This window comes from Triturus cristatus, chromosome 1_2, assembly GCF_964204655.1.
Source record: "Triturus cristatus chromosome 1_2, aTriCri1.1, whole genome shotgun sequence".
In the NCBI taxonomy this organism is placed as follows: domain Eukaryota; kingdom Metazoa; phylum Chordata; class Amphibia; order Caudata; family Salamandridae; genus Triturus; species Triturus cristatus.
Window position 1 is genome coordinate 504,978,090 of NC_140580.1, and position 25,094 is coordinate 505,003,183.

A 25,094-nucleotide genomic window follows, 5' to 3' on the forward strand; every position below is an offset into this window, starting at 1 on the left:
CACAAGTTTCCACCCCTGCTGCCTCACTCCTTCCTCCTTCAGGTTTCTGCTGCTCTCTCTTCACCAGTCAGGTGCCAACTGCCAGCTCCAACTGCCAACTCTCTGACTTAGCTTCCCAACATTATAAACCGCCTCCAACTGTCACAGGGTTCCAGAATGTTGCAGAAGGTTCTAGTAGGTTCCAGTGGGTTCTGATGATGTCACAGGTGGCCACCATTTTGTGCTCCAGGCCCTCAGACAGAAGTTCCAGGGGTAGATAAAATGGCTCCCTGAGTCTGCATCAATACTAAAAAGTCTGGTGGTTCCCAAAAAGGAAAAATTCTAACAGGGTTTGAGGCAAAAGTGGGACAAAATAAATAATGAGGAGGGACCACCCAAAGGCTGACAGGTCTAACACGCGTCCCCCCCAGCTGAAAGTGGGGAGAGCTACCCAACCCCTTGGGAGTTCTCATCACTAAGGCGGAAATACCTTGAGATTATTGCAGATGTCCATGGCACACTGCCGAATACCTCCTTATGACAGAGGTATGGAAGTCACCAACCCTCATCTCTATTACCTTGCCACGAAACTTAGTGGTTCATGGGCAGCTGGTTCGACCCGGCGTACCAAGTGGAACTTCAGGAGATGGACTTTCTGCGGCTCCAGGCATACTTGTATGGAACCCCCGTGCCGCGAGACCTGCCCCTCATTACTCGGTCGGTCCTCCAGGCTTGGTGCACTGCCTTGTGCCACACATGGTGTGATCGGACACTTACCAGACAGACCCCCCCCCCCCCACCTGTGGTGTGGCACTTTGCTGCAGGAGACCTCATCCCTCCGGGACTTACAACGATGGGACCGCATAGGGACCTCGCTTCTTGGGGATGTCTGGGTGGGGGACCATATCAGAACTTTCGCAGACCTGTAGCAGCGCTTCTTTCTCCACCCCTCCCTGTTTTACAAATATCTGCAGCTTAGGCACGACCTGGGGGTGCACCTACCCTCTCCCTTCCAGAGTTTAGTCCCCTTGAGGCACAGGTGATGGGGAATCTGGGTAGGGGCGGGGTCTCCCTGATATACCGTTCCCTCATGAATACCCACACGTGTTGCGAGCCTGTTGAGAGGGTTGGCTGGGCACCTTGGAGGGACGCCCTTATGGCCCTCAAGACCCAGACGACGTCGAAGCTGTGCTTAGTCCAACTTTACTATTTGCACGGGGCTTCTCACCCCGGAGCGCCTACACAAAGCCCAACTACGCCTTGCCCCTGCCTGAGCGCGTTGCAACCATGCCCCCGCGGTTTTCTATCATATAGTATGGCAGTGTACAGCCCTTGCTCCATTCTGGGCGGGTGTGGAATTGGAGCTCACAGACCCTGGGGTGGACCATTCCCCACGACCCTTTGCGCCAGATTCTAGGCCTTTATCGATGGCCTGGAAGGCTCTCGGGCCGACAAGCGTTTCCTCGGGACAGCGGTGGCAGTGGCGAAGTGGGACATGGCGGTGCTGTGGTCCCAGGCAAAACCCCCACTGTGCAGAGGTGTGTGTACAGTATGATAGTCTGCATGACTGATGCAGTTATGAATGTGCTTTAAAAGTTCAATACACTTGATCAAAAAACAAACAAAAAAAATGGTCTCACCTTTATCGGTTGAAGAAACAGGCTCCACAGATCCTCTGGTTGGCCTCGCTCTTCTCTTCGGTGGAGAGTCAATTTTATCAGATAACAAAATGGACTTGGACTCAGTTAGTGAAGTCCCAACATCCTCGGTTTCAACAGAAAGGGATTTGCTTGCATGCCTAGTTTCAAGCTTTCTTCTCAATCGTCCAGGAGGTGTGTCATTTTTATCTTCCACCTTCAAGGTTCGTTGTAGTCCCTTTTCAGGGTTCTTTCTAATGCTCGACATCTTGGACTGGGGATGTGGCAACAATTCATTTTCTGAAATTAAATTTCATTTGTAAGGACTAGAAAGGTTTTTCATAAACAAACTGAAAAGTCACACTAACTGAAACAGAGCAGTCTCTCATGCTGCTTGAACATTGGGGGGCAATCTATTCTGAAACAGTTCAAACCCACAACTAACTACGGGCAACTGAAAAAAAAAAATTGGTCTAGCAAATATATATACGCATACATGTCAAATAATTACCTTCTGTGGTTTCCTGAACAGTGGAATTTCCCGTAAGGTCCTTTGTGGATTTCATCTATAAAACAAAAAATACAGTTGGTTAGACAAAAGCAAAAAAGTAATTCCAGAGTGCTAAAAATGATTTACACAAATGAAAATCATGCTATAGGTGGATATCTAAAATACCTGCCTTTTCTTAAACTAACTTGGAATTAAGTGAGTGGTTGAAGAGCAAGGACAGAGGGACCTTCAAAGCTCGCTAATTAGCAAACCAGTTTTAAACTCCGATTGTTGCAATGAGCATCTTGTTCACCACAATCTCCTAATACATTTTTGTGAGGTGGGGTACTACAGTCAAAAACATGCTGCAAGTTATATTTTGTTAACTTGTCAGATGCACTGTGAAAACAAAAGGACTGCTTGTTTACTAGTGAGTTTCAAAGGTCCCTCAAAATCTTTGAATTTTAACACGATAGATGTAGTCACCAACATTAGACTTGAACTAGAGCACAGCTTACAGATTATTAACTAATATACACAGTAAACAGGGCAGCAAATATCAACGGGATGCCACTGGAAAGAGAACAGATTCACTAAAGACGTTACACCCTAACAAAAAAGGCAAGGAATGCCAGATACAAGAAAGCAAGACATACTGGGATTCTAAAGACTCAGCTCCCTAAACATCAAAAGCAGTTACAAAGGTTGGGAAAAACTATACAGGGTCTCGGGACCCTTTAAAGCATCACGTATGGCCAGACTCACCAATGGCAATTTCCCTATGTCAATCAGTAGATTTGTCGAGCACTTCATATTGCCTGTGAGGGTATCTAGGCACTGGCAAGGTCAAGTAGATTAGCCAAATAGCAGGTCTTAAGGGACATTAGGAACTCTGAAAGATGGGGGAGGTCCGGAGATGAAAGGGTAGCTTGCTCCATGTCTTTGCTGCTAAGAGAAGGAGCAACCTCTGCATTGGATAAGTCAGATGTGAGGGTTTGCATTAGAGAAAGGGACGCGGAGCAGTTGTCTAGTGGGCTGATGGAAGTTGAAGCAGTGATATCACTGGGGAAACCACCGGATAGGGAGATCAACAGGTTAGATGCTGTAGGACACTAGATGGAGAATAGGGTCTACTTAATGGAGGATAACTAATGCCTACATGTTGTAACGTAGGCTCCTGAAGAGGGGTCACGAAACCGTGCTCCTCTTCACATCCAAAGAAGCAGATTTGCAAAAAAACGAAATTAGTGACTGCCCTGACGTCAATACAGGGCACCAGAGAACACCATTTTGTTTGACAAGTCAAAAATGCCCCAGAATTCAGTCAAAAAACTTTGCACAACGCAACATAGAATCTTTCGGTAAGTACACTGCATCTCTTGCAGCCACTTCTAGCTGCTCAGAGCTGCATGCAGCATTACATAACCCACTTTTTGGTGACCAGTCAAGCAAAGTGATGAGGGCAAACTTGTGTACACTATTGCTACTGTCAAATTCAGGAGAAAAAAAGAAGAAAAAAAGAAAGAAAAAAAAACAGTTCAGGAAGATGAACTGGTACTTGAAAAAAAATACAAAGTCAGTACGAAAGGGATTTTATCACTAAACCCCTAGGATTTTACCTTGCTTTCCTGGGGTGTATCAAACAACTCTTTAATGCCGCTGTAGTTCAATTCTGAATCCGAGAGCGTAGGTTTAATCCGTGTGCTCGCTCTTAACAAGGGAACCACTCTCTCTTTCGGGGTCCTTAACAGTCTTGATATTCCTCTGAGATCTTCTACAGGCGAAGACTTCTGTTTTGGCGAGGCCATTAACCTCTTTATTCCCATTAGGTCCTCAACTGGTTGCGTCTTATTTTTTGGAGTTTTCATAATGCGGCTAATACCAATCATGTCTTCAACTGGTTGAACCTTTTGCCCGAGTCTCTTCTTGGTATATATGCTAAATTCTTTGGGAGTCCTCATCAATCGTCGGATCCCCAAATTGGACTCAATAATCTTCCCTTTTTGCTTGGGTGTTTTCATAATGCGGCTTACTCCAACCATATCCAATACTTCTTGTCCTTTTTCTTTGGGGGTCTTCATAAGTCGCTTAATCCCTACTAGATCAAAGTCACTTTTCTCGGATCTACTTTTAGCTGCAGCAGCTAGCTCATCTACAACAGACTGTCTCTTTGGCCTCGGAGTTCTCAGTAATCGTTTTAACGCAACTGAATCCAGCACAGATTTTGCTTTCTCCCTTGGAGTTTTCATTAACCTCCGCAGACCTACAAAGTCATTCAATACAGTAGATTCTGTAACGTCTGCTTTTGAACTACGACTTCTAGAAGACTGTGGTGTTTTGTACGTCTCCTTCCCACTTTCCAAATTGGCTGCCTTCGGTGACTTGCCTTTAGACATCCTCTGCAACTTAGTTTGGCTGCTACTTTGAGTACCTCTCAAGAATCTAGAAACTGCATCTTGACTATATTGCTTGTGCTGCTTTGTAACTGGTGTGGTACTCAAAGGTGAAACAATCATCTCTCCTGTAAAAAAAATAACAAATAAAAACACTTATTAATGCATAACGTGATCAATATAAACTGAATCTGATAATTTCCGACAGCAGTACGATAGTTCGATTTCTTTTGATGTAGCTACCACTAAGGCGTAGCTGCCCGAACGTAAATCCCCCACCTGACTTAAGTCAAATAGGAAAGTGGGATGACATCTGGATTTTGGGTAACTCAAGCGGAGTGCCCACTTGATTACTGCAGAGGGCACAAGGACTTTCAGAGATTACTTACATGCACGCATGCCTGCCCACTGTTTAGTAGAGGTTCATTTTTGACTCCAACAGTTTTTAACTTACTTTCATATCGTGTAAGGAGGTGCAGGAGCAGCATTGGCAGGGTACGGAGCTTTCAGCAACTCCCGAATTATAGACATGCCCTCATTCACTCAGTTTCTAAAGATATTCAACAAGATAATGGGAATGGATATGCTAAAGTGCTCATTCAATATTATTTATGGGCCACCTGACGCAAACAAAAATGTGAAAACCAACCAGACTCCTCAGGTGTGAGCATCACGGACAATTCCTCGGCTGGAGCTTTTGCAGGTGTAAATGAACGTGAAGCTTTATTTTCCCCCATAGGAGTTGTGAACATCTCAGCCATTCCTTGAAGAAAGAAAAAAAGTAAAAAGGGAGCAAATTTCGAAGGGCCGGAGTAAAGATGAAACAAATATTACTGAAGTATTTCCTGTACCATTTCCTTCTATAACTATAGGGGATTTAAAGTCTTAACTACGGAAAATGAACCTTCTCTACCCGCAAGGCAAATGTTTTGGAAGGGCACTGCAAGTACATACAAAGTGTTCGACCTGGACATAAAAGCCTTAATGAAGTAGCCCTTAAAACATGACTAAAGCATGTTCACTGTTTTTGTACTGGGATGCTAAACAGCCCACACATTACATGCCCGCGGTCAGGTGTCTTTCCATGGGAAAAAAAAAACGACATCCCTTACACCGGTAAGTCAGCAGTCAGCAATTCTCTGGGATACCTTTATGAGCTCATGCCGATAAGATAATTTGCTAACAGAGCCATACAGTCTAGGGTGAGAACATAGCCACCCTTACTGGAAGATGTTGGACTTTCTCCTTTCAAAGCACAACTCTTATGAAAGTTAATGATAAAGGGAGAGCTTCCCCTATATGGGGCTGAAGGTACTTGGAGCTAAAAGTACCATAATCATGCTGCAACTTAAAAGATCAATTGAACATCTATTAACCAGGAACAGGCATTAGACCCAAAGTTCTCACCTGTAAAACTTTCATTTACATCCACTCTTTGTATTAAAGAGTAATTTCGAACAACTCGCGGAGTGCGTCCTGCAAGCGGCATGGTACGTGAATGAGCTCTTCCAATAACTATTGTAGCTGGAGAATCTGCATGGCCTGTGCTGACATGGCCCTTGACTTTACGTGCCGGGGTCTGTTTAAAGGATTAATGAACAAATCATTAGTTACTGTTAAATGACTGAAACAATCGAAAATATCAAATATTGAACACAAAAGTGTTTTGTATCCAGAATTCACACACCTTTCATAAACAAGCACGCTTAATAAAACTGGTCAGACAGAAACACCTGCGAAAAAAAAAATTAGTAGGACCACACAATTTAATAAAGCAGTCTGTTTAATTGCCATTTATCTCATTGTAAAAGGCAAAAGATAGATGCACACTCAACTTGTACCCTTAATCCTTCATGCTAAACAGACTTTCGACAAACACTGGTAAAAGATTAAATTGTTGCATAGGAATACATCGGCACCCAACAGCTAGGGCCTCAGGCCAGTCTCAGGGTCACATGCTCCTCTAAAGGGGTGGCACGAGTAAGGGAGGGAAAAAAAGTGAATAACGTTTTATGCAAATGTATATTGTGAAAGGAAATAGAATAATAAAAAAGAGAGATCTGTGATCAGAGCCACACTTCTACGGAGGAGGATGGGCCCACGCCACAAACAGATACTTACAGGGCAAGTAACCTTTCCAGTTCGTACTGTGTTGCTGTAGATACACATTCTCTGCATAGACTAATGCAGCTCCCTCCCAAAAGCAGTGACTAGCCTGGGATGATGCAGATGTCTGGAATAAGGTCCTTAGGACAGTCTGGCCAACTGTGGCTTGTCTAGCTAGAATATCTCCTCAATCGGGGGCGGGAAGGAGATGAATTCAAAAGGAAGGTCATAGTTTCATTCTTCTTACGTATACAGAGCATATTGAGTGATAGGAAGGGTGTTTTTTTGGCTTCAGGATAGCAAGTTTGAATGCACCAACCCTTATGAACCATGGGCAACAACACATATGCTTGGTGAAAGGGATTGGTTTTGTCCAAGTAATAGAGCACGTTTAACATCTAGGTTATAAAGAGAGCTCTTGGCTATCTCGTCGGAGTGGGGGGCTGAGAGTGTGGAATGGAGGGGGTGGGGCGTAACTTGGTACTAACATTCCGTGTGTAACTGAATGTAGTGTTCCTAAGCTGTGCAGGCTAGCAGCTCACTAATGAGTCTAAGCAAGGTTATCATAACGGTGGCCACTTTCCAGTAAAGTCGCTGGAGCAGGGGGAAACCCTGGGAAGAATAACCCTTTTGATAAGTAGAAAAGTGCTTTTTTTTGACATTGTCATCCCCCCTTTTTGTCTGCCATTTGATGCAATTGACAGAAGTGCGCTAGGTTCCTGCTATCCAGGTCCCCAGTGCCAGATCTTAACCCAAATACTGTACAATTGTTCCCCAAATTGCCAATAGTATATGGCACAAGGGTCCCCAAGGGTGGTAGCATGCATTGTGCCACCTTAAGAGACCTCTCACCACACACTTACAAACTGCCACTGCAGGCTGCGTGACAGTGCAAAGAAAAGTGAAAACATGGCACACCTCCTGTGTGCTATGTGTGCACACTGCATGCAGTATAGGCAAACCACCCCTACAGCAGGCCTTACAGCCTTAATGCATGTGCAGATATGCCCCTATGATGTCCAAGTCGATTCTTAGAGATCACAAGTGAACAGAAAAGCCATTTTGAGAATATGTGCTGGACACTGGTACTTTCAGGTTAACCAGCTACATGAGGTCTTCACTGAAACTAAAGATGTTTAGTATCCCCAAGTCGCTGGTCCCACATGTAGACTGGCGCAGGCAGGTAGGGTTTGGCACCAAAAGTCCACAGCAATTCCCACGTTTCTGCTTCCCTCAACTCTTTGTCCGCTTCTTTTGGATCCGTCAAATACAGTTTCCAGGCATCAGGGGTGCTGCTCTATTTGAGCATTTTAAGGTTAGTGACAGGTAGTAGCTCGAAGGCTCAGTTTGCTGCAAGGGGTCTGCTGGTACCCCAGGTATTGGTCCTGTGCAGCTCTGCTCAATCCCGGTGTGGTCTCCAGGGGGAGGGGAGGGGGGAGTGGTTTGGCACAGATCTGACCTTCAGGAGCATAGGTACCTCTTCCTGGAAAGCTGCTGGTTCGGGATGGCTGGAGAGCGCCAACTCTGTGTACCAGCCTTTGCTGCTTCGGTGACTGCATGGGAGTAGCTCCTCTAAATACACAAAAGAAACCAAATAAGGTTAGCATGGACTCTTTTACAGAGTACCTTGCTTTGGTCTACTAACGAGCCAACTTCCTACATATAATTGGGCCACCCTGAAGGTTGAGGCCAAGTTCAACCCTTACAACCCAAGATCCAGACAATTTTGGACCAGGTAGTTCCAAACACCCAGACCCAAGTCATTGGTTCCTTGGCTTGACTAGGTACTGAAGGAGTTTTGTTCAGGGATATGGGATCATTGGGGCATCCCTCAGAATGGATCTCCATGAAGATGCCAAAGAAGGTTAACTGGACAGTGAGCGGTCAAAAGGCTTTTGAAACTGAAGGAAGCAATGTGCTCAGCACCCATTCTCAAAGCTCCAGATTGTTCTGAGCAAATCACAGTGCAGACTGTTGCCTCTGAACATGGGATAGGAGCGGTCCTATACCAGACTAACAAGGATTGCCATGACCAGCTTGTTGCTTTCATTAGTAGGTTACTCCCCAGAGAGCAGCATTGTGCCACTGAGAGGGACACCTTATGGACCCTGAAGAAATTAAAACAATACTTGTTTGGTACTCACTTCCTTGTACAAACAGACCACATGCCTCTCAGATGGCTGATGCAAATGAAAGGTGAAAACCCTAAACTGTTGAGGTGGTCCATCTCCCTACAGGGAATGGACTTAACAGGGGAGCATAGTCCTGGGACTGATCATGCCAATGCAGATGGACTTTCTAGGCATTTCTTATTAGTTGATGATGGCTTTTTTAGGCAATGTTAGTCTCATTCCTTTTCATTTGGGAGAGTCCAGGTCCCAAGTGCCAGATCTTTCCTTAAAACTGCAATTGTTCCCCCCAATTGGCACTACGTTTAGCACCCCTAAGTCCCTAGTAAATGGTACCCCTGAGACCTAGGGCATGAGTACTAAGGAGGAGTCCAAGGGATGAGGCATGTATTGTGCCGCCCACTGGGAACCCTCACTACACATTCAAACTGCCACTGCAGGCTGCGTGGCATGGTGCAGACGAAAGTAAAGACACGTCATGGCAAACTTACTGTGTGCCATGCCTTCAGACACTGCATGTAATACGTCACCCCTACAGCCCTAAGGCAGGTTGCAGTATATTACATGTGAGGACATTTGCATGAGCAGATATGTCCCTGTAATGTTGATGATTCCTGGACATTGCCAGTGAACAGGGAAGCCATCCGAGTATATGTACTAGGCACTGGCGATTAAGAGTTCCACAGCTAAATAGCTTAACTGAAATCAGAGAGATGTCTGGTATCTAACATTATATATTAATAAAACCACATTGATTCCAGCTACAGATTTAGTAATACATGCACCCAGAGGGTACCCCTTGAAAACCCAACAACCTCTAGTGTGCTGGCTGACTGGTGTAGATCAGCCTGCCACCACAGACCAGTTTCTGATCCTACAGCAGAGAGCCCACACTGTCCAAGGGCGGAAACAATGCCTACTCTGGCTGGAGGTGTTGTCACTTTCTCCAAGCAAGATGGCAAATCCGCATATCAAGGTAGGAGGCTTTAAGAGCCTCTGCCACCTTGGATAGGAGACCCTGGCTTCCCCCAAACCTGGGAGATACCTCTCCCTGAGGCACATTTGGCACCAGGACAGGTGGGAAATTAGTATGCGAAGTTGGCTTGGAGCCCACCCAGGTCAGTGACACCACTAAGGTGAGCAGCCCCAATATGCCCCGCTAGGAAAAATTGCCATCTTGGTGATGTAAGAATTAAGGAGACTGGGACATGGTTATGCCCACTTCCCATAGAAGTGACACCCATGGGTAGTTAGCCCATTTACTACTCTACTCCCCACAAGTAGAGTATTTAGTGCAAATCCAGAACTTTGGATTCTCCAGACTACAAAGACAAAGGAAACTGAAGAGCTGATACCCACAAGAACAGAAGACTGCTTTGGACTTTTGGCACCAAACCCTGCTGCAGCACATAAACTAGACAACTGCAAAGACCTGACTTGTCTTGCAGCTGTGCATCCTTGCACAAGCCCTGGAGGGTTGTCAGCACTTCAAGCAGCCAGCATATCATATTGAGTTGAGGTGCTATTCACCTGCAGCCACTGACCGCAACGTCTGGTTTTAAACTGGAATGGCAAAAAAAAAAAAAAATGGATTTAGGCACAGATCTCAGTACTGGGGTGAATGTTTGACATTGTACATTCTTTCCATTTACTTTTCTTTTTGCACATGTCAACCAGAGTGGGACCGGTATGCCCGGACATGTGTCCCATGCTCTCCATGCCACTGGAGGCAAGCTAGCCTGGCTGAGGGGTGATACCCTGAAACCGATCCTAGGATAATTGTTTTCAAGTCTAGGGAGAACCTAGCTGGCAGTTCGGAGTAGACTGGGGGAACAGGGTCAAGAGTAATTTGCATATGGCTGGGTTTAAACTGGAATGGCATAGGAAGCAAAAAAAAGATGAATTTAGGCCCAGATCTCTGCACTGGGGAGAATGTTTGACTTTGTTCAACATTCTGTCCATCAATTGTTCCCTTCACATTTTTCCGAGCAGTAGCCACCCAGGAGGTCTGGACTTGACTGCTTCCCCATACTCCTAGGATGAACAGAGCCCCTGGTCGCCAAGCACCCCCCCCCCCCCCCCCCGCAGCCTATTTCCAAGAGCTCTCCTTACTTTCTACTGAGTAGCACAAGCCTACTTCTGCACCCGGATTCACCAAGGAAGATAAGAGATCTGCTGGTGGAATTTAGGTCCTGGTCCTACCACCTCACGACCGGAAGGTGTCCCACAGTAATGTATTGCAAGTATATGTACGTAGCACATGTTCCTTCCCCAACAGGAAAGCATTCTGCATAAAAACACTGTTGGTTAATTGCTATAACTGGAAAAAGTCCATTACGAAGTGCTTTTCTTGGGTACACACGTTATTTTCCTAAATTGGTGTTTACTTTGAGCGTGTGCATAATTTACTGATCGTGTAGGCAAAAAATACCTAACACTCCTCTTGATAAGCCCAAGGCTACTAAACCACACCATCCTAGATCGAGCACCTGGGGTTTGCTAGTACAAGCCCCTTTCCATTAAAAAAAAGCCAGCTTCCTACACTGGTATATGCAGGTGTACGTGTCTTTAACACTGCTCTAATGTTCAGATCTTGGGTGGAGCTGAGCCAGGTTGTGGTTGAAAAACAGGACCGGTTTCTCAGATTAATATTGGCTGTGCTATAGGATGACATTACCTCTGAAACAAACTGTAGTCTTACTTTTCAGGAAAAGTCAAAAGGTTTGTTTGAGCTTTAAGAATCAAATCTGGGTGTCTACACAAAACTGAGCCCTTGTTGAAGGCTTATAATTGTACATTCGATTGTACAGTTAACATCTCCATGTACACCAAGAATGCCATCTTATTGCATTAACACTAGTAAACATACCCCACTTTAACCTACAAATAAATGTGGCCTTATTTTAAAAGGATAGCACAGGTTAGCACTTCATCAAAAAATATTTCCCTACAAAACATCTTTATCAAGTGCTCGATCCCACAGTGGAGTCCACCTAGGACAGGCTACTACACTGGCAGACAAGAAGCAGTGCCTTTGAGGAGGTGAATAAGGCTACCACATCCTAATTAAAATGTTGCAATGGCACACCACCACTGGGCCCATTAAAAATCTATACTGTTTAGTTAAAGATGTTGATCTGGTCTCAAAAAGGCAAGCCAAACTTATTGGCTCTGCAGACCAGAGTTTGCTGCCCATCGCCTCAATTACCCATCATTTCAAAATAATTTCCCTTTGAAAAATGTTGATAACTTTCATAAAGTAATACTTGGCTTTACATCTTTCAAAGTAACTGCAAAGTAAAGGCATGTGTTTTATTATGAGGGCCGTATTCTGGGATACCAGACATGGGAGAAATATTCAGTGTTTTGAATATTAAGATCCTTCATAGAGAAGAACGTATTACAAGCAATTGTTAATCAGCTTCCTGGACAACCAAATGATAACACAGCAGTGTTAAACTCTAGAAACAGTTTATGCATCCTCATCCACACATTATGCAATTGTCAGAGGATCAAGGTATAAAAACTTCTCAAAAAGAAAAGCTGGGTGTTTTGTTGAGTAAATCACTAGGGTTTTTTATTTTACCTTTCACAATTTCTGGGGAATAATAGTATACCACTTCTGAATACCATTTCATATGGTTCGCTAGGTTTGAGCAGCATCCTTCACCACAGCTTTTTTTCTGCATGGTCTTCATACACATCTTACCTTTGATTTTGTCAGTTTCTTCTTAGTTACTGGACCTCTAACACCATGCTTGACATTTTTTACTTGAGTCCTGGCAACTCCAAGTTTGACTATGTCTGCCCACGATTTTGCAACTAGAAATAAAATAAGTGTCAACATATTGCACACAACGATATCAATAAACATATTGAATAGCACATAAGAAAACGCAAAAAAAAAAACAATGTATTGCTCTAGGAAGCCTACACAGACAAGCATTTGTGCACAAGCACCCAAAGTTTTGCATTTACAGATCGCTTGTTAAGTAGCCCACAAAAAAACTGTTCAAGCCAGCAATTTTACTTAAACAGGCATACAGTTGATCTGACCAGTGACTGACAGATTCCAGGACAGAACTTTCTGGCAACAGGTCAGATGTATAGGATTGTCTTGAATATACACAATACTAGCCTTCATTATGTATGGCACCTCTTTTCCCTAGCCAAATAATTAAGATTAGTATTAAATGCACAAGACTACTTACAAGCTATGCTTTACCTGGCAAGGTATGAACGTTGAGACCGCTCCAATCTAGAAAAACCAAACAATCTAGTGCAGAGACTAAAGCAAAAACGGAGAAATTCCTAACCTAGGCCCCACCAAGTGGCAATCGGGAACAGAGATGCATTTGTAGGTAACTAGTCCTTTCCTTGCAGAGTAGCTTAGGCTTAGCCTGCTTCAGAGGGCAGCTTCTGGGGTGCTCTGTCATTTTACACTGTTCAGGCCCTGGGAAAGTAATGCAATACACTGCAACTGGATAACCAAGTCTATCCCTTTGGGCAAAGGACTCCAGGGGTAGCAAATTAAAGACCTACTCTAGAAGACAAAATTGTAAGAACTCAAACTGTAGTCCATAGGCTCTCTCAATCTACCTGTGGGTAAGCCTCCCCACCTTGTGGTACAATAACTGCTTTTTTAGCATATGCGTTTGTGCTACAGCACCACAGACAAATTTGCAAGTCAAAAAATGGTAGCTAAGTAGTCAACCCCCTTCCCTGAATTAAAAATGGGCTGTTTTGGGACAGACAGATGACCGGCCAGGGCTTTCAACACAGGGATCCAATGGTCCTGAATGAAAAATTTATCAGCCTCCTCATGAATTAGATCTAGATCATATGAACCCGAATAAAATTACCAGCATCGTAATGTTTCATGAAAGGGAAACAATAATAATGGACTACATTCTGGCTTAGTTCTTGATAGGGTCTAGTCTTTTAGGTGATCGGGAATAGATTTGGAAAAAAATAAATAATCACAGGGCACTACAGATTAGTGGTCCTCAACAGGTCTGTAACCTTTGACATAATTTGACAGCAACCGTATGAATATGCAAAAGAAGTGGCTGTGGGGGTCTAAAGATGTTGGCTATTGGAGAAAATCTTTCAATTGGAAAGCCAAGATAGAAAATAGGACACAAATGCAAAGACATTAGTGGGATAGCATATGGCGCCTCTCCTCATAATTCAATATTTTTGACTGCTGCTATTAAAATCGCTTTCTGGAAGGTCTGTCCATTTCCAGAGCTATATATAAGTGGTTTTCAATCTCACAGTACCCAAATGGTGGATCAGGAGTCAAATTATTTTCACAAATCTATTCTAGGGACACTCAATGCATGCAAAACTGAATTTCTGTTAACAGATCATAACCCGAAAACAAGTAACAAAACACAAAAGTCTTACATTGTTGGGCATTCATAAAATCCCATTATCAGCAAAGTTAAAACAACTAGTTCATTAGATTCGGGAACATGGACCGACATTAACTCCGTATATCTCTCCAATTTCTATCTGAACATGTTGAAGGAGGCTAGGCATTTGCTTACCAAGCACAGAGAGCCATTACTGGTGCCAAACCAGGTCAAAGCAACAATTCTAGCCAAAAAATAACCCCCCCACCCCCCAACAAGAAACCTCATGTCCTGCATTATTCTGTAGCTAGGGCACCTTACAAACTTTCATGGAGAGCAAAATTGTCTCTGGCCTTAAGGTCATTTCAATGGTTAGCAACAGGGAAACTAAACAAGTAAGAAAACATAGGGAAACTAAACAAGTAAGAAAACATATTGGATTACATCTTTAGATTTATGCCAGCCATTAACTGGCAGTTTAATGGTGCAGGTAGGTAGTACCCAAGAATGACAGCATGCAACCAGGGAGCACGTCTTTCGCGAGTAGCCAAACATTATTCAACTAGAAAATACTTCATTATAATAGAAGAAATGGCTAAAAATAAAAAATTAAAGCATATTACCTAGTAGGTTGGCTTCTGTAGCACCACTCTTCCTTCTAGAGCGAAATGCTTCAAAAGCAGCACTTCTACTTTTTCGACGAGATGGGGTTTTTCTTCTTTCAACACTTTTTGGGGGGTATTTGTCTTCAGACTCTTGAGCTGCTTGATAACTATCATTTTCAGGCTTCTGTAGAATAATCTCTTTCTGACTAATTTCAGTTCCTGTAGCTCTTTGCGAAGTAGGTGTAGTAATTCTAGAGACTGAAAAACGCCCCCTTGAGTGCGGCATTTTGGGTGAAGTGGATATTAACGCACCCTTTGACGGGGTCCGGCCCGCAGGCAAAGGAGAGGCACCCTTGGACGGGGTCCGGCTGACTCGTGTTTGGACTGGAGTGCTAGCTGGGGACATTGAGATGGTTTCGACTTCAGCCCGTACGACTGCTGGACTTCCTCGGCGGGAAGACATTTTTAATACTGGAGGAGTGGCAGGACTGCCCCTGGCAGTGGCAGAAGCCCTCCCGGGTGCTGGAGAAACGGCTGGACTGCCTCTGGCTGAAGCCCTCCCCGGGGCTGGAGAAGCGGCAGGACTCCCTCTGGCTGAAGCCCTCCCCGGGGCTGGAGAAGCGGCAGGACTCCCTCTGGCTGAAGCCCTCCCCGGGGCTGGAGAAGCGGCAGGACTCCCTCTGGCTGAAGCCCTCCCCGGGGCTGGAGAAGCGGCAGGACTCCCTCTGGCTGAAGCCCTCCCCGGGGCTGGAGAAGCGGCAGGACTCCCTCTGGCTGAAGCCCTCCCCGGGGCTGGAGAAGCGGCAGGACTCCCTCTGGCTGAAGCCCTCCCCGGGGCTGGAGAAGCCGCAGGACTCCCTCTGGCCGAAGCCCTCCCCGGGGCTGGAGAAGCCGCAGGACTCCCTCTGGCCGAAGCCCTCCCCGCGGCTGGAGAAGCCGCAGGACTCCCTCTGGCCGAAACCCTCCCCGCGGCTGGAGAAGCCGCAGGACTCCCTCTGGCCGAAACCCTCCCCGCGGCTGGAGAAGCCGCAGGACTCCCTCTGGCCGAAACCCTCCCCGCGGCTGGAGAAGCCGCAGGACTCCCTCTGGCCGAAACCCTCCCCGCGGCTGGAGAAGCCGCAGGACTCCCTCTGGCCGAAACCCTCCCCGCGGCTGGAGAAGCCGCAGGACTCCCTCTGGCCGAAACCCTCCCCGCGGCTGGAGAAGCCGCAGGACTCCCTCTGGCTGAAACCCTCCCCGCGGCTGGAGAAGCCGCAGGACTCCCTCTGGCTGAAACCCTCCCCGCGGCTGGAGAAGCCGCAGGACTCCCTCTGGCTGAAACCCTCCCCGCGGCTGGAGAAGCCGCAGGACTCCCTCTGGCTGAAGCCCTCTTCGGGGCTGGAGAAGCGGCTGGACTAGCAGCTGGACTTCCCCTGGCTGAAGCCCTCCCTGGAGCTGGAGAAGCGGCTGGACTGCCCCTGGCTGAAGCCCTCCCCGGAGCTGGAGAAGCGGCTGGACTGCCCCTGGCTGAAGCCCTCCCCGGGGCTGGAGAAGCGGCTGGACTGCCCCTGGCTGAAGCCCTCTCCGGGGCTGGAGAAGCGGCTGGACTGCCCCTGGCTGAAGCTCTCCCCGGGGCTGGAGAAGCGGCTGGACTGCCCCTGGCTGAAGCTCTCCCCGGGGCTGGAGAAGCGGCTGGACTGCCCCTGGCTGAAGCCCTCCCCGGGGCTGGAGAAGCGGATGGACTGCCCCTGGCTGAAGCCCTCCCCGGGGCTGGAGAAGCAGATGGACTGCCCCTGGCTGAAGCCCTCCCCGGGGCTGGTGAAGCGGATGGACTGCCCCTGGCTGAAGCCCTCCCCGGGGCTGGAGAAGCGGATGGACTGCCCCTGGCTGAAGCCCTCCCCGGGGCTGGAGAAACGGCTGGACTGCCCCTGGCTGAAGCCCTCCCCGGGGCTGGAGAAGCAGCTGGACTGCCCCTGGCTGAAGAGCTTTCCTTTGTCAGACTAGTGTTTGTGCTTACAGTGGCATTACTTCTGGGGGACTTCGAGGCAGGACTCAAATTAGCAGGGGATCTAAGAGGAGACTTTGAAGTCGGTAATGTGGCAGCAGATTTAGATGGCGACTTGGATGCTAGTGATGTGACAGGAGTTTTCTTAGATGGAGACCTTTGAGCTGCGGATGTCGCAAGTGATTTTCTGGGCGGGGATCTTTTTACTGGTGACTTCACAGGAGACTTCTTGGATGGAGACCGCTTTGCTGGTGACGCATTTGGGGAGCGCTTATCAGAACGTTCCTGAAATGTAAAAATGATGCACATTAAAAGTAGAAACTCTTTTCAATCACCAAGATTACGAACATCACCATTCAAATCACACACAGGGCCACTAAGAAAAGTTACTTACTGGTAAGCACAATACTCCAGCATGAATAAGTCCAAAAAGAGTTGTCAGGTTAGAACCTCGGATTGCTTTTAATCACTTGGATTAACATGTATTCACACAACGCAGTACTTTAAGTAGCATATTCTTCCTATATGAGACAATGTCCTGGTGAAAGGGTTAATATGCTCCCAACTAAACTAGGTCAACCACACTTCAGACAGATTTTTTCTCTACTTAACTATGCTGTAGGAGCCTGAAAATGCAGAACATGAGTTCGGCATAAACGCAAAGATAAAAACAATGGAGAACTGGAGTACAATGTGATTGTGTCACTGCTCTATTGACGGTAAGACATTGGTTTGCACACGTACGGCGTTGTTGCCAACCATGGTGGTAACTCTTCCTGGAAGCGATGTCCTGCCCTTGCTCTACAGCAGGAAGACATCCTTCAGCATGCTGGGAACAACATTTGCTTGTTCAAGTGCTATAAACTATTTGACTCTTGCTCTGTAATAGCACTGTCCAAATAAAAATGCAAAACAGCCTTGTGAGAAAGTGGCTCTGTATATACTGTTCCCAAATAGGTACAGGGTGTACAGAGTCCACAGTCCCCAAGGGTTTGACAGAGGCTAAAGTTAGATATAACCTTACTCTCTAAAGTGGTAGCTTGGTCGAGCAGTAAGGCAATATCAGAGGACAGTGTAAAGCATTTGCTGTACACACAGTCAGCAAATGGTCTCACACACAAGAACTGAACTCTAGGCCAATGGTTTATATAAAAAAAAAAATATATATATATATATATATATATATATATATATATATATATATATATATATGTTTTATTTTAGAACCAACAATTGGAATTAAAATATACTTTCTCAGAATGAGATGCTTTATATAAATACTTTTTGCAAGATGTAATTGACTTTTGTAAACAGTTACAAGTGGTTGCAATAAGCAACACTATTTTAAACACAATAATGCATTGAGTTCAATGGAAGTTTCATGTTATTTGCCACAGATTACTTTTAGGATTACTTTTGGAATTCCAGGACTGGATCCTAGATTCAGTCCTGGGTCAGTACTCAGAATCAAGTGATGAAAGTCTACTTAATTACTGTAATGATTTTTAAACAACATTTAGCCATTTTAAAAGTTGACACTTAGAAAATATTTCAAAGAAAACAGTCAATGATTCCCTATGGAAGAAAATTCAGGGTACAGGTACAGTATGTTCGTTACTTTTGTAATCCAGTACTGGGTGCCTAGACTCAGTACTGGGACCTTTATACAAAACAGGTAAGTAATTACGTTTTCAGATATACGATTTTTGAAGAATATTTAAAGATTGCAGAAATCGACACTTAGAAGAAATTTCACAGAAAAACAGTCAATGGTTTCCTATGGAAGAAAATTGAGTTAAGGGTAAGTACAGTTGTAAGTAGTTTTCAGAGTCAGTGCTGGGCACCAAGATCCAGCACTGGGAGCTCACCTAAGAGCAGGTGAGTAATTTAGTTTGTTACTCGCCTGATTTTTGGTGAATTTAAGATTTGAAAAGTCCACACTTACATGAAATTTCAGGAAAAAGCCAGTCAATGTTACCCTATGAGGAAAATAGAGTTTGCGGTTTAAGGGTAAGTACTCGACTGGCAGAGTTGAGGTTCTGGGCATAAACTAAGGGGCCCCCCAGGGTCAGGTAGGTACAGTTGGTTCACCCTCAGCGGCTCTAGGGGGGCCGGGTGAAGAGCGTGTTAGGCCCAATGTTATCCTATGAGGGATGGGGGGGGGGGGGCCTTGGTTGGTGGCTGCTGACTGGCAAGCGACGCGGCTGTGGGAGCTGGGCTCCTGGTCACTTACTCAGGGCAAGTGAGGAAGTAGGTAGGTGTAGAGTTTTCACTGCTAGGTGCAGAGTGCTTTTGAGCCTTCGGGCGCTCAATTGATTTCAATGGGAAATCTCCGGTTTAGAAAAAGACAGCAAGCTCGGGGACGAGGACTCTTCAGGTGCCACCACCACTTCGAGAGGTAAGTTGGGTAGTTGGAGGATAGGTCGGTACCCCGGGATTGGGCACAGGGGGCCGTGGGGCACCGCGCGCAGGGGTGCCTTTTGGTGTCGGGCAATCTTACCCTCTGTTAATCGCGGTTGGGGGGGGGGGGGGGCACCTTGTTCTGAGGCTGCAGGCTTCTTCAGGAGTGTCGAGGGAGGTCCTTGGGTGCCGGACTCGAGGTCACAGTCGCCGTGGGGTCGTCCTCAGGGTCTTTGTTCACTCCGGCACTGGCCTGGCTTGGCTGATGCAGAGTGTGCTGGGTTCGCGGTTCCGGGCTGCTGCCAGGGATTAGAGATAGGTTTTGAGCCTCTACTCATGGGAGTCCCAGGGGCTTAGAGCCAAGAGGTAGCCAGGTCCTCCGGGGTTTGTGAGGTTGCTGGCCACAAGAGATGCTGGGTTGGAGCAGGTTCGAGGGTCGAAAGACCGGTAGGGCTGGGGCCAAAGCAGTTGGTGTCTTCCTATTTTTAGCAGCTGCAGGGCAGGTCTTCTTTCTTCTTGCTCTTCTTTGTAGTTTGCAATCTGGAATCTGGGGGAAGGAAGGTTCAGGGTGCCCCTAAATACTAGATTTAGGGGCGTTACAGGTAGGTGAAGGGCAGGGGCCAATGGGTCCCCGTCCTGAGGTATACACCCCCTATCCTGCCTCTCTCCTGTGGGAGGGGGGCAGGAGCCTAGTCCTGACTGGGCAGGGCTTCCCATCTTCAAGATGGAGAGCCCGGAGATGTGCTTCACCTCGCCTCCCCCACCTGAGGGGTGGGGTTGGCAGGCTGGCACATCCCCGGTCCTTATTTGGGGTTTCCGGCCAAAGCTTCACTCCAGAGTGGGGGGTTGAAGTGGCCTGGGGAATCTCACAGAGGCTGCATGCCTTTGAAGCTTCCCCCTGCCCTTCCTGGGGGAGGAGATTTAGCACCTCGCCCAGGATGTGCATTGTTGCAGACCCAGGAGAGCAGGGGCTCTCCTACCCAGGGGTCCAGCAACATGTCTGCTGTGTGGCAGCCTAGGCTGCCTCAGAACAGACGTGGATTGTAGGTTTAGGTTTCTGGGAGCTTCTCTAAGATGCCCTCTGTGGTGTTTTGTACATTAAATCACACACTGGCATCAGTGTGGATTTAATGTGCTGAGCAGTTTGATACCAAACTTCAGTCTTCAGTGCTGCCATTATGGTGCTGTGGAGTTCTTGTTTGACAAGCTCCCAGCACCATATACTCTTAGCTGGCAGCACTGCCCTTACAGGACCCAGGAATTGACCTAGGTACTGTAGGGGCACAGGGCTCCAGCCTCTGCCCACACCAGTGGCATAGGGCACCCAGCTAGAGGGGTGGCTGATGTATGCCACGGCAGTGTAGGTTGTGGGCATGGCACACAGTGATGTGGGCCATGTCGACTGTTTTGTCTTGTATCCAGACACTCAGCCTGCAAGAGCAGTGTGTGTGTTAGGGTACAGAGCCTCTAAGGGTGGGACAATGAGTGCTGCAGCCCTTAGAGGCCTTCCCTGGTCACAAGGCCCTGGGTACCATTTACCAGGGGTGGACATGTGGCCAGGGTTTGCCAATTTGGGTTTTGGCTTTTAGGCAGTTGGCAGTTTTTAGGGAAGGAACACAGGCCCTGGGCACCTGATTGGCAGGAGCCCAGGGCACAACAAGGAAAAGTGCATCAGCTATTAGGCAAAAAAAAAAAAGGGGGGGGGGTTACTGCAACAGAAACCCACTTTCTTACAAGCCTCAAATATTAAGAGTATAATCAAGTATGCCATTTTTTAATTCTAATTTAAAGTAGGACACGAGAAATGAAGAGATGGCAAGGATAGTTTTTGGATAAAACAAGTTTGGCTTGAGAATCACTTGCTTGTATTAGGCTGATTCACTTAAGATGCATTTGAGACTTCAGATGAGACCGCTTAAATTACAGTGGCCTTCTGTACCTTTAAATCTTCACAAGATGATTTATCTATGCATATTCAAGCCTGGAATTCTCTTCAACAACGTGAAAAGGTAATTAGTAACAGAGAGACAAACATTTAGGAGTACCAACCTTCAAATACTCACTGGTTAAGTGCTATCACGTTGGATTAGGGTGAACAATACCTTGGAGTGGGTGTGTAAATTTTAATGATTCAGAGCAGAAATTTAATCCTAGTGAACTGTAACTGAAGAATTCATCCAGCAGTTTTGTCAATATGGGCTTTCAAATAAAGTTCATGAAGAACACATTTCAAAGAAGGGACTGAAATGCCTAGAGCAGCAGATATACTGCTCATCTTTACTTATGTGGACATGGAAGAGTGCCTCCTTAATCTAGCAATCTCTGGTTGATGGGAACAAAGACAAGTCTTGATTGTGAGTCTTGTGCTCACTGTGCCATAGGACTCAAAGTACACTCTGCTGAAGAGCCCCAAGTATGGCAATACCAGACTAGAGTTGCTTGTGGTCCCTCCTGGAGGAGTCTTCACGTCGTCGTTCGGGGAACTGTTCCCCACGAGGCTGGGCCTGTACCGATTTGCATAAAGTAGGTCTTGGTCTAGACTGGCATAGTGGGTAAAAGCAATCCACTGGTATGTAGCCAGAGCAACTGCCAGCGGCAAAGATTAAGTCAAGCATTCCATCGCTCAACTTGTTGCAATTTGTCTGGGATCAGTTTCTATGGTTTGGAAAGCATCAAACTATGGCCTCAAAACAGCAGGAGAGATCACAGAAGAAGTACAGGAGGCACAATAGAGCATTCTCCATCCAGAGGACTACAATGCTTGCCAGCAAACTGAAATTTCACGCAGCAGTGTAAACAGACCGTCATTTTTTATTCTGCCCCTTGACCCCTTAATGGGGGGTAGATTGAAGCTGCAGGATTCTTTGTTGGGTCTACAACTACTTTCAAAGTCCTGCTTTGAATGCTGATTGAGCTAATACATCTATTTACCCCTTTCCAACCATGACTTTGATCATGAGCCATAGTCCATATACGATCCTGTTCCCACAAGTGTTCTGTTAAACAATACTGTATATATCCCAAGATAGTCAATGTTGCTACTCAGCAAACATTCAGATTTATCTGGTGATCAAGACCCTGGAGAAGGGACCTACAAAGTTATTCTCACAACCTTTTTTAGGAGAAGAGGTAGATTAAAACAGTAAAACCACCCGGAAAATTTGCTTCCAGCTTCAGACACACAAGAACCAATTAAACTCCTTTGTCCCCTGCACTTTAGAATACAAATTCTTCTCAAACTATTACAATCGACTTCACAACACAGCAGTGAAGGTTGACAACACTAGGAACGGTTCAATAATTGTCGTCAATACTCCTGTGTAAAATTTAAATTTGAATCAGGGGTCTGATAATATGCTATTGTCGCAAGTCCCATAAAGGGCCCACTGTACTTTTACGTTAGCCTCCCTACATAAATAGGCAGCTTTTGCTTTGCACTCATTACACAGTAACATGCTTGTTTTTGTGCCACACTTATTTTTAGAATACGATGCAGGTTGATATTTTGCTTTCCTGCAGGGATTCTGCCTGTACACAGTGCACAGCCAAACAATGTGCCCTGCTTCGCTCTGTCGTCGGACACTAACACCTAGACAGAGATCCGCTGCTGTTTTCCAAAACAGACCAAATCTTGCAGATCTAAAAACTGAGCAAAACTAGGCTTGCCGAAAAAAGGCCTGGAGACGAACTAGCTACACACCTGAGATGTAAATCAACTATGTGGTCCAGCTCTTTAGTATAAACTGTATTTACATAGCAAGGGTAGGCTTAGGTCAATTATTCAATCGCTGTAACAGGCATTTCATTGTGTAGTTCATGAATTGTGCTAATCACATTACTGACTTACATATGCCTCCTAATTGCAGTAGTTTTTTTCATGATCGAGGAAGTTAGTTTTAATAAATATTCTAAGCTTTCTTCAGGTCCCTTTCCTTTTATTGTGGACACGTGAGAAAGAACGAAAGGTGATGACCTATCACTGCAACTCCTGAGATTTCAGTGTTGTGTTCTGGGGTGCTAAGTTACCAGTCTCAGCAAGGTTTGGAGAGCAGGTAACGTTAATCTGGATTTGGGCTCATAGGAACCGATGTGGTAAGGTGACAGAGTCTTCACATGAAGATGTCCCATGATCCCAGGCATAGTTCTGTTTCGGAGCAGAATTCCAGTTTGGTCTGGCCCTTATTCACAGGTCTCCCGACCAGTGCTTGTGCGTTTCCACAATACCCTTAAACCTTTTACCGGAGAAATCTGTGGAATTTGGGATTAAAATTCCAGTCTTTAGAAAGCACCTAATTCAGTCTGCTTATCAAGTTTGAAAGTTTAAAAAGGAGTACACCCATTTTGTGTTTTCCATTCTGCTGTTTCATGGCTGCGCCACAGCCGGTTTATTCCTGTGAATTACAGACCTGCTGTCCATGCACATGTAAAACATGGACTTACTAACCTGGGCGGTGTGTTAATCTCTGGAGCCGAAGCGGATTCCGCTTACAGCTTTGAAATAATTTATTCATGGGTCGAATCCCAGCTGTGGATGGGAATACCAACACATTCCATGCATACACCACATCTATATAAACCGTATGCCCCATGGTAATGCCCGTCCGATTGGGAACATACTTGGTTCCCAGGCGCCCTCCCACAAGTAGCTAAACTTGTACTTCTGGGTTCCCCTCTAAGGATAGGGCAACCTGGCCGGCATTCGCTGGATATACCCCAATTTGGCTAATTAAAATCTTACCAAACACAAGGAGATTGACGGAGTGCTGAAACTTTTCACACACTATCCCCCCAGTCACAGATCTGGGTTGAATCCATAATAGTTCTTTAGCTCACTCGGCCACCCCAGTTCAGACCCAGCCATATGCAAATCTGTATCGAACCTGTGCCTCATGCCTGAACTGCCAAGCCAGGTCTTACCTGAACCGGAAACAAACATCCTGGGACCGGTTTCGGGGTAACACCCCTCATCAGCCAGGCTAGTTTGAAACCAGTGTGTCAAGTGAGCAAGGGACCCACTTGTCAGCACTCCATCCCCTGGGGTTTAACTAAAATCTTTTAGACACGAGCATTGTACACTGCTCTAATGACACTATATAGACTCAACTCAATTTGTTTTGCGCACCCATTTGGCTCAGACAGCAAGTATTGGCCTGCCTGGAAAGCCAAGGTGCCCGCAGTGCCGATAATTAGCCATGGTTGTTGTTGTAGGAAAGTGACCCTTTATGCATGGTTGCCCCCACTTTTTGCCAAACTGTTGATTGTACTTTTACTGAGTGTGACCCGGGTTCCTGCCAACCAGGTACCCAGGGCCTATGTTCTGTCCCTAAAACTGTAGCGTTGCAAAACCCAATTGGCAACTCAGGCTACCTGCAAGTCTCTTGCAAAATGTAACCCTAGGTACCAAGGGCACTGTGACCAGGGAAGGCCTCTAAGGGCTGCAGCACTTATTGCGCCACCCTTAGAGGCCCTGTACACACACACAGCCATTGCAGGCTGCATGTTTTGGCGCAGAACAAAGTGAAAAGTCGACATGGCACAAATGCCTGTGTGCCATGCCTAAAATCCACTGCCCTGGCATAGGTGAGCAACCCCTCTAGATGGGTGCACTATACCAGTGGTAAGGGTACAGGTTCATGAGCCCTATACCCCTACAGTGTACAAGTCAATTCTTAGACGCAAGTGCAGTAATGCACTAACGGGTATATGGTGCTGGAAGATTGTCATTACAAACTCCACAGCACCATAATGGCTTTATTGCTGAGACTGCTCACCAGCTGCCACCACCAGACAGGTTTCTAGACCCCCTACCCCTCTCTGGATCCTGAAAGAATGCACATGCTGGGACCAGGTGCCAAGCCTCCTCTCCCAGGATGAGCAGGGTCTGTAGAGTTAGTAACCTACCCCTGCCATTTGCCGCACCCAGCAACTTGCCCCCACTGGTTCTGACCCCACTTTGAGCTGGAGAACCGGCGGGAAAACCAAGATAGGAGGAGAGGTGTGCCCACCTTTGCCAA

General features: G+C 46.3%; 1 protein-coding gene across 6 annotated transcripts in view; it reads right to left on the reverse strand.

Annotated features, from left to right (window-relative positions):
- The window catches only part of MKI67 (marker of proliferation Ki-67), a 132,124-nt gene that overhangs the window by 74,684 nt on the left and 32,346 nt on the right, over positions 1 to 25,094 (reverse strand). For all 6 annotated transcript variants that reach the window (XM_085606222.1, XM_085606223.1, XM_085606220.1 and 3 more), the window contains 7 exons: positions 14,715 to 16,965; positions 12,444 to 12,556; positions 5,907 to 6,078; positions 5,149 to 5,262; positions 3,726 to 4,627; positions 2,128 to 2,182; positions 1,620 to 1,916 (listed from right to left, as the gene is read on the reverse strand). In XM_085606222.1, the coding sequence (XP_085462348.1) occupies positions 1,620 to 1,916; positions 2,128 to 2,182; positions 3,726 to 4,627; positions 5,149 to 5,262; positions 5,907 to 6,078; positions 12,444 to 12,556; positions 14,715 to 16,965 (3,904 nt within the window). The remainder of the gene's footprint in view (positions 1 to 1,619; positions 1,917 to 2,127; positions 2,183 to 3,725; positions 4,628 to 5,148; positions 5,263 to 5,906; positions 6,079 to 12,443; positions 12,557 to 14,714; positions 16,966 to 25,094) is intronic.